The sequence below is a fragment of the Mustelus asterias genome, chromosome 2, assembly GCF_964213995.1.
Source record: "Mustelus asterias chromosome 2, sMusAst1.hap1.1, whole genome shotgun sequence".
Lineage (NCBI taxonomy): Eukaryota > Metazoa > Chordata > Chondrichthyes > Carcharhiniformes > Triakidae > Mustelus > Mustelus asterias.
The window spans coordinates 22,273,295-22,286,549 of NC_135802.1; the positions used below are offsets into that span (position 1 = coordinate 22,273,295).

Here is a 13,255-nt window from a genome sequence, read left to right on the forward strand (position 1 = left end):
CACCCAATTCCCCCCACCCCCCCCCCTCCCCTCACCCCCTTTCGTAATGCCCGCCACATCCCCATTATAAATGTACCGCGAAATGAAGGCAGATTGTAACATGGGGGTGGGGGCGGGGGGAGCGGCGGCTTCTGCCTCCAGAAAGATCATTTCTCGACCTCCCCTCCTTCTTCCAGATCGGCCCCTGGTCTGGAACTTCTGAAGCTTTCCCAATGCCTGGTTCATAGGGAAGAGTGTTGTTGGGGGGGGGGGGGGGGGGGGGCGGGGGGCGGTGTTGCGGGGAAGCAGAGGCTGTGTTACCAAAGGCTGAGAAGCGCTCCATTACATCCAGTTAAAATTAGTTGTGATCAGTCACCGGGCCGGCTAGCTCAGGGAAAGCAGCCGGCGGGAGTTGTGGGTGTCGGATGTGTGGTTTCTGCTAATGTTCCTCTCGCTGCCGATCCCTCGAGATCACAGGAGTTTACATCGATGTTCATTTATATATATAATAAAGAAAATGCAGGGGGCGTTTGAGAAATGGCTATTAATGCAATCTAATGCAGTCTACCCCCGGCTGCAAGCCCCCTGTTACTGACAAACGTCTTACCTTAAAAACCTGGGACTGTCCCTGACTTTTCTAAAGCTTTGGAACGAGCCCTGGAAGAGGGAGGGAGGGAGAGAGAGATCAGTACAATTTCAGACTGAAATTCCAATGAGTGCAGTGATCAAGGGACGTTGCAATGAAATTAAGAAGGCTTTGGATTGGAATGGGGAATAACTGTTTTCTCTCTCTCTCTCTCTCTCTCTGTGCCACCCCCCAACCCTACCACCTCTTTGTGTTTTACCCAATCAAAAATTATTTGTGTTATAACAGAGCGATGGATTGTGGGTAGGTGAGCAGAGGAGAGAGAGGAAAGAGAGATTTCTATTATAGAGTGTCAATGAGAGGAAATTGGCATTGTAAAATGTGTCTATTTTTGGGGGGTGGGTTGGGATGGGGAGGGGGGGTTGTTGCTGTTGTGGTTCTATTGAGCTGAGGGCGGGAAAGAGAGTGTGAGGGGCTGCTGGAGTGTGAGGGGTGGAGTGGCTTCCTCTTTTTTTTCCCCCCTCTGTGCTGGGGATGTGTGGTTGTGCCTTGGAGAGACTCTGCAGCTTTGAAACAGAGGAGGAAAAAGGTGGTGTGGGGAGGGAGGGAGGGGAGGAGGAAGGGAGGGAGGGAGGGAGGGGGTGGGCGGCCGTGTGTCATCCACTGAAGAGAGAGCGAGAAAGAGAGAGAGAGAGAAAGTGTCATAGTCATGTGGTGAAATCTCCTCCAGTTTATTGGACAGAGGCACGTGTCCAGGATACCGGGGACCTGCATCACGTGATGGGCCCTATTAAAAAAAAGAACAAAAAATCCGGCAGAGTGAAAGTATTTCTGATCCGTTGGCGGTCACTCTTTAATATTTATTTGCCAGCGACCAGAGAGAGATAGAGAGAGAGAGAGGGAGTGTGTGTCTAAGAGAGGTAGAGGGTGGCTTTCTCTTTGCTGCAATAGTGGAAGGAGCTACCCAGCAGGTTGAGAGGAGGAAGAGGAGGGGGATAACAGCCTGGGAAAAAGTGAAGGCTGAATAGATGTGTACCATGGATACTGGGGGAAGAGAGAGTATGCATATCCGTCTATAGAGAGACGGGGGAGGGAGGGAGGGAGGGTGGGTGGGTGGGGGGAGAAAGATCTTCTCAAAAGCTTAAGAGATCGATGCTGCAACCAACTTGAAGGAAGAAGGTTTTAGGGGGTTTTTTTTGTTTTAACAAAGCAAGATTGTGTGTGCTGTTTTTTCCTCTCTCACACCAAGTTGGATATCGCGCGGGGAGCCAGTGAAGGCAAAAAGGAGAAGTGAGAGGGGAAAGGGGGGGGGGTTGAAAGAAGAGGAGGAGGAGGAGAGTTTTGAAGATTTGACACATTATGGAAGAAAATGACCAGAATACTGCCCGCGTGGACAACCAGGAGTCGAGTAATGAGTCGAACCGGGCTATCATGCCCCTTCTCCAGGCGCCCGGCAACCAGCTCCCCCACCGCATCACCAACTTTTTCATCGACAACATCCTCCGGCCGGACTTTGGCAAGAGGAAAGAAGGGCACCGGGACTCCAGCCACGTCCCCGGGAGGGAGAATGTCAGCCCCTCGGTTCTGGTGGCAGCTCAGAGTGGAGGCAGTTCGCCCGGAGCAGGAGGAGGAGGAGGTGTGGGCGCTGGAGGAGGTGGAGGAGGTGGAGGTGGTGGAGGAGGGGCTCCTGCCAGCCCCTCTGCCCCGGCCAAGAAACGTGATGTGGCGGCAGAAGGAGCGCGGAGGAAAGGCGAGAGCGCCGAACAGTCCTCCGACTCGGACAGCTCCCAGAGCAGCAGCACTGCAACTTCGCAGCCCATGCTGTGGCCTGCCTGGGTTTACTGCACTAGATACTCGGACCGACCTTCTTCAGGTGAGAAAAACACCACACACACACAACCCCACTCTTTATCTGCGCTTAATTTTTAAAAGAGAAATACAAGGCTAGTTTTACACTTCAAGGACAGATATTACAAAAAAAAAAGGACACAATTCTCACTTCATTTTCTTTTGCAAGCAGAAGGCAACTTGAACTGAGCGAGTAGTGTCTCTCTGGCTGCTCTCAATCTCTCCCACGTGACAATAATATTTTACAGGGATGCTCTTAGCCTTTCCAGCAAAGCAATGGCAGCAAAAAAAGTTGCTCAAAATTAATCCTAACACCGCGATGGGACATGCATATGTGCGGTTGTCCAAATGCTTGGGAAATAACAAAAGATAGGCCCCTCTCTCTCACACGTGGGGTCTCCTCCACTCTCATTTCACTGTTAATAAAATCATATATTGCTGAATGAGCATATAAACCCGAGATTATGTTTATTTTTTTTGGCGGGGGGGGGGGGCGGGGGGAGAGAGAGGATAATGAACGTCACTCTCTACTTGACACACTTAGAGTCATGTCCAACTCTGAGATGGCTTTGCTGCTGTTGTGTATGTGTATATTTTTTGTCCTCTCCAGTAAACCCAAAGGTTACATTTTCAAGTTTGGAGGGGGAGAGTTTTGCCGACAGGATCACCCGGTGAAGTGGCCGCTTCAAAATCTTTCCCAGAGCGGCGTTCGCTGTTGATATATATATTTTTTCAATAGAGCGCCGACTGGGTAAATTATCACAGGACCTATTGTTTGAGAGAGAAAAAAAAAGCTCCATCCATTGTTAGATTAAAATGGACGATAACTAGGAGTTCCATTGCTGAAATAAGGTGCAATGTTTTTTCCCCCCCTCTCTAAGCAGAAATCTGTCTGGTAATTATTACGATATAAGAACACTCACGATGCGCTCCATCGCTCTTGTATGTCTGATGGAGCTCTTTGTTGACTGGTATTTAGCATATTTTTGTCAGGGAAGTGGGCCTCGCTAAACTAGCTCGGCTTCAGACTTGCAGCTTTCAAGGGCTGGGGAATAGATGTAGACGGAATTGGTAAAGAGTATAATTTTTTTTTTAAACAACCCCTCGCAGTGAATGAACCCTCAGCGTACTGCACTGAAATCTGATTCTGACATTTCTCGAGGTGCCGAAAATGCAACTTTAGACCCCCCTCGGCATAAAAGACAGGACTCAAATAATTTCGCCGGAAATAATAGGCATTTTCTGACTAAATAATAAATACCTCTGTTCTTTTAATTTGGGGGTTGATTCTGTACAGGGGAGGAGAGAATGTTTAATTCACCGTAGCCTTTCGCTTTATTTCAAAATACATTCTAAGCGAGGCGAAATTTTGGAATACAGACCATTGTAGAATTGCTCTGCTTGTAAACAGAACTAGGCTTGTTACGCTGTCCGCTTTCGACATAATTATCCACATTTATTCGAACCTCGTAGTCCCATGTGGTTGTGTCTGGTGGTGTGTTAGGTTCACACTTTGCCGAGCCGGGGAATGCATTAAAAATGTAACCGGCCCCAGCACCATAGTCGATTCGGAACCATCAGACAAAAAACCCAGGCGACATCCCCCCCCCCCCCCCCGGAACCGTCACACTTCCTCCCAGTTCCAGTCAATACATTTATTGCTACTGCCAATGATAACAATTTACCGAGAAATAGGTGGCAGCCGATTCCCCCCTTTCCTCCCACAAGCCATTAAAAAAAATGTACCCTTCCACATCTATTCCCCAATAGAGAGAAACTTGCCTGTTCCTGCCACTTCCAAATGTAGCTTGTGCACCAAACATTTGCTCCAATGTTGCTCCCTCCAACCTTTGATGATACTTTTTGACCCCAGGTTCAGGTAGGAATGAATGGTTTACTGGCTGACCTTTATTGAAATAGATTTACTAATGGATGGTCTTTTCTTTCTGAAGCGCCAATGGGGCTTCCTATTAATTCACAATTTTTTGAAAAAAGTCTTCCTACTTCCATTTTAATGCCATTTTAAAAATACAATTGGTAAATAATCATGGATCCGCATTTTATTATATAGCTCACAGGAGCGTCAGATTGTCCAGATTAATAATAAATACGCCTGGATGACTTTTTTCCCCCTCCTTCTCTCTCTGGAACGGTCAACACACAATGTTCCATCTTCCCAATCAAAACAGCGAGTTCGAGACCACAGTCTGTGGGTACACCTCTGGTCAATTGTCCCTTTCTCAAAAAAAACTTCACCAGTTTGTGGAACAAGGGCGCTTCGTCGAATTCAATCCGGGATTCGAGACATTACTTGGCCTGAACAGCCCTGACGCTCGCAAATCTCTCCCATTAGCTCGGTCAAGTCGAGAACTCGAGCAAAGCGTCGTCCTCCCCCCCCCCCCCCCGCTTAATTTGTAGGGCTGCCGGGTTTCGGGGAGAAGGGGCGTCAGGAGAACTGGCCCAACTTGGTGGGGCTAATTTGCAAGAAGATCAGTTTGCGTTTGGACCAAGTTGCACCTCACGCTGTAGTGTTGCAGTGATTTGTATCATGTTGTACGCAGCACACAAAAAATGTCAGTTCCTGCAGCCACTACATCAAAAACCTCAGTCTATACCACTGAATAATTTAATTTCTGAAATTTACAATTGGGTGCTGATTGTCACAGTTATTTTACAGGCCAAAAGTCTGGAGGTAAAACAGACAGAAATCGTGAATGGGCAATCACGACTTCAAACGACACTGTTACCTTTTAAAGTTCTGATATATTTGGGAGCGAGAAACGAAAAAGAGCCCAGTTTCTGCCACACAAGAGTTTATTTTTAAAAAAAGACAAACTGCCTTTTTTATTTTTCTATTTGAAACCAAATTGCATTTTTTTTTAAATGATTTGATTTATTATTGTCACATGTATTGGGATACAGTGAAAAGTATTGTTTCTTGCACGCTATGCAGACAAAACACAGTTCATAGAGTACATATGGGAGAAGGAAAGGAGAGGGTGCAGAATATAGTGCTACAGTCATTTTTTAAAAGTTTATTTATTAGTGTCACAAGTAGGCTTACATTAACACTGCAGTGAAGTTACGGTGAAAATCTCCTAGTCGCCACACTCCAGCGCCTGTTCGCTTAGGGTGCAGAGAAAGATTAATTTATATGGTAGGTCCATTCAAATATCTGAGTGCAGCAGGGAAGAAGTTGTTCTTGAGTCCGTTTTTTTTTATTTGATTTTTTTTGTTGTTGTTTTGAAATTTTAGGTCCCAGGTCCCGCAAGCCAAAGAAAAAGAGCCTCAACAAAGAGGACAAGCGACCGAGGACAGCATTCACTGCAGAGCAGCTACAGAGACTGAAAGCCGAGTTTCAGACTAACCGCTATCTCACCGAGCAGCGCCGGCAGAGCTTGGCTCACGAACTGAGTCTCAACGAATCCCAAATTAAAATCTGGTTTCAGAACAAGCGAGCCAAAATCAAGAAAGCTAGCGGATCAAAGAACACACTGGCACTCCATTTAATGGCGCAAGGACTTTACAATCATTCCAGCACCGAGAAGGAACATAAGGAAGAGAGTGAATAGCAAAGATTTTAACAACTGAAGTGCGAGATACAATGCAATAATATAAATTTTAAATAAAGGGCCAGTGTATTGAGAGAAAAGATACCAGCATAGTTTTTAAACAAAAATGAAATTGTATGAGATATTATTCCGCAATATTCTGTGTATATAATTCAGGTAAGGCAATGTAAAAAAAAACTTGAGATATTTCAATATATGATGAGATTTTTTTTTGTTTGTTTCTGGGGTTTCAGAAACTACCTTTTTTTTTGCCGTGGATGTTATTTGTTGGGCGCCTTTTCTACCAAAGCGCCGACTGGATGCTTGCAGACACTCTCGGTGAACTGTCTGATGTGAATTTTTTTTAAATACACTGCACACACACATACACACACAACCTGCTGAAGTCCAAAGAATTTTCCTGCTGTTGTTTTACAGAGAAAGAAAAATGTTAAATTAAATAAATATCAAATGTTTGACGCTACCACGAGGTTTACAGCTTTTTGGGGTCGATTTTGTTGAAGGGGATTGAAAACAAGGCAATGTGTGGGGAATGTCTCCATTGTAGCAGCTCGCCTTTTAGACCACTTACATTCCCGAAGAAGGAACCGTTTTTCCACATTGGAGGGATTTGATTGTTCGGCTAATTTTGCAGTGAGGGGAGCTTGATTTTATTGCCCCCACCCCGCGAATCGTGCGAGTAGTTTATTTGGCGAAAGACACTTAGGCATTGCATGTGGACAGCTCAACTTTCACTGTATGTCTACCTTAGTTCCCAGTCGAAATGGCTCAAACATTTGGGATATATCCACGAGTTGGAAGCTTGCAAGCGTCCGACGAAACTCTGGCAGAAATGTTTAAACACGGGAGGTTACAAAAAAAAGTATAACCTTTAATTTTCAAAAAATAAGTTTAGAAAGAAAGGAGGGGAAGGTTAGAAAGCGAACGATCCGCAACGACGCGTTTCCGCCTCTGGAGCGCCTTCCTGTGGTAGATGGCGAGGTGGAGAAGTCTCAAAATGTCAAGTTCAACTCACAAAACTTGATTCGAGATGTAAATGACCGGAAGTCCAGATAAAGGTTGTTTTTAAAAAAAAATAAAAACTTGAAAAGAGACACATACTTAAAATGGGGGAAGAGAAACATTTGATGTGCTCCAATTGACTTTCTGGCTCTCTTGCGATAGCATTGTTGTTGAGTGTAGCGGGGGAACATTCTTTTTAAAACAAGATACCATTCAGCAGAAAGCCACAAATCACGCTCTGCTCACCACTTACCGGTGACTAGCCCGAGCAATGGGAAGACCTGGAAATGGTTGCTGGAGTATTTGCTCTCTGCCGTGTGAGTACGCTGAAAAAGGATTCTAGAGACGAGGACCTAATCTGGAACCCTTCTCCGCCCTCAACTTGGAAGCGAGCAAAGCTTTACGTATAAACAACCCCTGCGGTTTTGTCCACGGGTCTGTATTTTTTTTTAAGGCGGAACGTGAATCTTTTTTCCCCCGCTGTAACTAAGACCCATACAGAAGCGTTCCCGCTTTGCAAAAGTAGCATTACCTTATTCGTTGATGCCTTTCAGATGCACTCAATTTTGAAGGATATGTGCCAAACACATAACGTGGGCTTAGTTTCTGGTCGTTTAACCTCAACTCTAAAGTTGCGAAGAAGAGGTGCTGCCAGCACGCTTGTTAACGTTTAGGTCTCAGAATGATCCTAACGTGGTTGAATGTGCAGTAAAAGGAGACTTGATAATCTTTTTTAAAAGATGTAGAGCGCCCAAACAGTGTGGTGCTGAATCTTGTAAAAAAAAAGGACATTTCCTTTATCAGAAAACTTAACAAGTTGAGTGCAACTTGACTTTGCCCGCAAGGAGTACAAAACTGATAACATTAATTATGTTTTTGTTTTAAAAATGTTTTACGTGAACTTCAGCTTTACACCTCTTCATTTTGGTTGACTGGCCTCGGCTGAGTAGTATATATAATACACACAGGACACTGGACAATGCTGTCTCCTTTAAGTAACTTGGCTGTTTGATTTCCGTGGAGCCGGTGTTAGTACAATGACACCGGGTAAAAGTTGTACAAAAGAGAAAAGAAAAAAATAGCAGCAAGTGCCTAGAATAGGAAGTATTCATAGGGAAGTAGGAACTGCGAGATATATTAGGTAGAGACGCAAACCGTGTACGAATGCTTTGCCAACTAGATATCAAAGAAAACCAATCAATCTGTATACATTCTTTCTAAATTATAATATTGTATGTGTGGTTTTATTTGTATGATTCCAGACTTGAAGCAATGGAAATTTTATATATATAATCTATATATCATTCATTCAAATTTGTCCTGTACAAGTGTTTTGTTCCGAGTGTGGATAAATAAACAACTGTACACTCCTAGGCATAGCATTCAGTAATATTTCATTTAAAATCGAATGCGGATACAATGGAAGCCAGTGCAGCACAGGCAAAAAGAAAAAATTGAACACCGATTTCATTAGAAATTGAATCATTTTAAAGTCAAGATCATTGCCATAAAGGTTTAACATTTTATATCCAATTTATCCAATCCCATTGAAATTAGGCTTCGCCTGTGCCGATTTCTTACAGATTATATATAGCATGTTATGCAGCGACTTGCAATAACAACTTGACGTGAAATATGCATAATTTGTTCCCCTCTGTTCTAATACAGTCTGGAACACGATGATTGAATCTAATTCGGCGAGAATATATTATGTCAGTATGACGATAAACACCAAAAGGGACACGGACTTTTAAAAATAAAAGTATTTATTTTTATTTTTAAATGAGAAAACGCAGTTTATAATCAATGGATATTTTAATACAACAATGTCGTTCTCTTTAATTTTACCAAAGGAAATAGCTTAGTTGTCATTACAGTTTGGTGACTCATAAATTCAATATAACGTATATAGAGATTCATAAGCATCGTATATAAAAATATAAATCAAACCCTCCCAAAATAAGCGACAGCAAGGAGAGTGATAAAGTCACAAGTTTAACACACCGACTTTGGCGTCATACAGTGTATGAAGCAAAATGCATGTTGTGTATGTGTGGACACATATAAAACGTTACTCGGTCTATTTATAAGTCCAATAATGTCCACAAAGGATTCAGACTAGCATTTTATAATATTTCACCAGTCCGACGAAGTTTCGGAAAACAAAATTTAAAAATTCCTGTAACGACAGACGCACATCTTGGTAAAACTGAAGAAAAGCCTGCAGTATACCAAACAGGCCCTGCGTCTAACAATAGAACCGAGCACTGTGTTGACATTCTATATTCATGTTTCCCAAGACATTGCATGGTTGCAATAGGAAAATAAAGCCACGGTGTTGGAAACGGAGGGAAAACAGAACAAAATATTTTTAAATGAATAAAAAGGATTTTAAAATGTGTATAAATACGATGGGAAACAAAGGCCAGAGCTCAAATCGCTTTGGCTGAGATTCGTATTACATGCAACACTGAACAAAATTAGGGATTTTTTTATATCAGTGACTGATAATTCAACTGATCCCCCCTCCCCAAAAAAGGAACAAAGCTTGTTGGCAAGCAATACAAACAGATCTTGTAATACTAACAAATATCTGCACTTTAAGAGGACAAGGGGAAACGATTCCAGTAGAATTTTCTTTGCATATTCTTAAGCAGATGCCAACTTTTGACGAGTGGAAATTAACTGAATATTTGTGGGGGTGTTAAATGCGGATGTTTCTGACGTTTTCTGCCGCCGGTTCCTTACTGTCTTGGTGGGGAGAAATCACTTCGAGACTTGCCGTCACACAGCCTCAGCTGCGGGAAGAATGGATACAGAGGCAGCTTTAACACGTGGAGCTGGGCGAAAAACTCCAAAGCAGAAATCTGAAAGATGAGCAAATGACATTCTGGGAGAAGAAATCGCCCTCGAAACTCCCCTTGTTTCCACGTGTGACCCAAATTGTGGCGACTGGTGCCTATGCCAGACAAGGGCTGAGGTTTGCATTGAGTGCAAAGGAGTCAAATAAAAATGAATGTAAATGTTGGAATCGAATGTTTACGGTCATTTAATTGTTTAATGTATTGTTCGGACAGAATTCGTATCCGATTAGCAGTGCTCCTGTAGATATGTTTCTGATTCTGTCGAGTGTTACCAATTTAAATATAGTCCAGTAAGATATCGATGGACGATGTTCGTGAAGATAAAGATTCTCGAGTTTTTCTTGTTTTGGGGTTCACCAAAGTCGCTCATTTTCAGTAAAGTAAACCAAAGTGGAACTGCTTGTGGATGAAACATCACAAATAGCATTTCAAATAACCAGGACTGAACAACTGTAATCGACTCGTGTTGATTGTTTGCGAAGCGCACTCCTGCAATACAAACCGCGGATTGTTTATAGAGTTACCTGAAGCACCGTAGTACAAACAAGCCATTAGTCAACCAAAATAGACTAAATATGACGGGCGGCTGGCATTCTGTGACAAGTGAAACATTAGGGAGCGCGTGGGTTTAACAGTATCCTTTTTAAAAAAAAGCCCCCTCTATTAAATGTCTGGGCTACTTTCAACAGTTAGAACGCGGGCATTAGTAGCTGTGCACAGACAGGATGAAGAAGTTTGCAGGAGCAACAGCTGCTAATGTTGTAATGCTCTGCTTAGCAGATCACTAAATCTCTCGCCCTTGATACAGCTACAACACATCAAATGCAAGAGAAAGGACAGTTTCGGTTTAACAGAGAACTTGAACCGGATGCCTCGTAGAGAAATATCATTTTCCTTCCAAATATTCCAACCCATTCTGATGATTGCAGATAATAGTCCAATTATTCAATGGGTTTAGCCACCTTAATTTTCGAATGAAATGGCTTATTTCCCCTGAAAGTATTGGCTGCTTTCAAATGCCGAAAAATAGAACAATGATTAATTGTAGTTGATGGACACAAGCTCAAAAAAAACCCCCACCCCAGAAAGCTTAATTGGACTTTTCTCACTCCCAATATACAAGTCACAGAAGGGGCAAAAAGGTGAAGAGACCCCGGTCATACGTTTTTAAAGGTGTGAATTAACCTAGCCGCTCAAATGCCCAAGAATGTACAAATGCTCTTTTCTGTACTCTTGGGTACGGCTGAGCTTTGGAAAACATTCCAGGAATGATAATTAAAGAAAGTTTCCCATCCGCGGAATGTCATTGTTAGCAAAATAAACGTCGCTTCACACTCCAGCTCACGTTCAAATTTCCCCTCGCTGTTAAATTCTGAATCCCTCAACAGATGCACATTTCACAGCACACGTTGTAAAGTTTGGAACCTTTGTAGCGATAACTATCGCAACTAGTAATTAAAGGGACAGACCCAGGATTCCTTTCCAGCCGCCTGCGCGCCGGTTCTGAAAACGTGTGTATATGAAATGTATACAGGTAAGGTGTGAACTGTAGCTGGCGGCTGCCATTCATATGAATATTCTGGCGACCGAAAGATATCAGTGCCCGTTATGCCGGATGGATCGTCACTTGATTAATATTCCTTCTGTAAACCGCCCATCTTTAACTTGGGGTCGGGGAGGGGGGGGGGGGGGAGAGAGAATTATATTGAAAACTTTTGCAACACTTTTCAAGTTTAAAGGTTCTTTATTAGTGTCACAAGGAGGCTTACATTAACACTGCAATGACGTTACTGTGAAAATCCTTGTTTAAATACTGGCAAATCAAGTTATTCAAAAAGAAACTTGGCCTGTATTAAACGCTTTTAAATATTTTACGTGCGGGGAAAGGGCTAAACAGATAGCGTTTTGATTCCAATTTGGAAACTTCAACTGGGGGCGGGGTGGGGGAAGAAGGGGAAATAAGTTTCTTGGAGGAGCCAACAATAAGGTGTACTGTTCTTCGTCTTTGTATTCAACATTGAAATCTTCCATATTTTATTGAATTGAAATATAAAACATCCAAAGCATTATCTAATATTCACACTATTTATATAATTACACTCATCTTAAATTTCCCTCTTTATCTCTGCAAACTTTTTTTTTGAAACATTCCCAACAACTTTCCAGATTAAATGGTTTTAAATTAAGAGTTGCAACGCGTGTATAATAAATTACACTTGTAAACATGCCGGAGAGTTTCTCCAAAGTTTTGGCTGATAGATTTGATCGTCCTCTCCAGACCTTTTGTTTGGTCTGAAGCAGGAAGCCCTGGTTATATGAATTTTCTATTTACACCGCGGGATAGTGTATAAGAGGTGACATTTGCCCTCCGAAAGATCAATACCTTTATTTCCTCTCCAAACGTCATTAAGTTCCATTCGTTTCTACCTGTCTCTACTAAATACAGAGACTGGGAAACGTTACAGAAAATCTCAGACAAAAGAAGCTGTCAGAGCAGAGCATTTCCCAGCATTGACCTGGTATCAAATGCTAAAGAAGTAATCTGCATTTCTATTCTTGCTTAGCTTGTATGTGGAAGTAACGCCCAATGGTCACTGCCTTGATGAGCCTGGTCCTGTACAAGTGGGGAGCAACTGTGCCTCTCAGACACTGTGAATGGAGTCAGTGGCCAGGAGACTGGGGTGAAGGTCAAAGCTCCTGCCACAACTGCAGGTGGTTCGTTTCCTCTCGATCCCCCCGCGCCTCTGGGTAAAACTCTCAAAAACTCTCCGAAGCATCTCTCGTCAAAACTATCGAGCTGACACTTTCCTATCAAACCCGTTTTAACCAATCAAAACCTGCGGCGACGAACTTAAAATGGATTATCCCCAGTGACTTTACAATCAAGTATTGCAAATGGCGGTGGATTAAAAAAAATGTTTCGGCGAGAACCAGAGTGGGCCAGTTTAAATGTTCTTTACGGCATCTCGCACTTACACAGAAGTTGAGGCGTTGGTGGGGTGGTGTGGGGGTGGGGTGGGGGGAGTCTATTGGGGGCGGGGAAGGGAAAGAGAGAAAATAGCAGGAAAGTATTTTTTTGGGTCTCACTAGCTGTCCTCAACACAAAAGCGATCCCCTCCCCCCACAGTTATTTCACCCATACTTTTTAATGCTTCCTTGTCCAACTTGAATATGCAATGAAGCGCCAGTCTTTTGTGGCGGAAATATAATTAAACTGGTGAAAGATGTAAAAGTGAAGAATAGGGATGACATCAGGCCGATTTCACACTTGGCACTCGGATGGCCAGGACCAAGCCAGACTCTTGCCATGCAACACAGATCAAAGAACTGCCACCACCAAAAAGGGGAAGGGGGATTTAAGTATGCTAATCCCCAGGACAAATATATTTTAATCTTGTTAGAAT

The 13,255-nt window shown here is 43.1% G+C and overlaps 1 protein-coding gene across 1 annotated transcript; it reads left to right on the top strand.

Moving 5' to 3' along the window:
• Positions 1–1,924: 1,924 nt before the first annotated feature.
• On the top strand, positions 1,925–5,985 carry en2a (engrailed homeobox 2a). Its single transcript, XM_078227653.1, has 3 exons — positions 1,925–2,174; positions 2,247–2,438; positions 5,669–5,985. The coding sequence occupies exons 1-3, from the start codon at positions 1,925–1,927 to the stop codon at positions 5,983–5,985; spliced, it is 759 nt and encodes a 252-aa protein (XP_078083779.1).
• Positions 5,986–13,255: the final 7,270 nt, after the last annotated feature.

Coding starts and splice junctions, on each gene's coding strand:
- en2a (XM_078227653.1), top strand. CDS start 1,925: ATGGAAGAAAATGACCAGAATACTGCCCGCGTGGACAACCAGGAGTCG. Junction 2,175..2,246: donor GGCAGCTCAGAGTGGAGGCA/GTTCGCCCGGAG, acceptor GTGGTGGAGGAG/GGGCTCCTGCCAGCCCCTCT. Junction 2,439..5,668: donor CTCGGACCGACCTTCTTCAG/GTGAGAAAAACA, acceptor TTGAAATTTTAG/GTCCCAGGTCCCGCAAGCCA.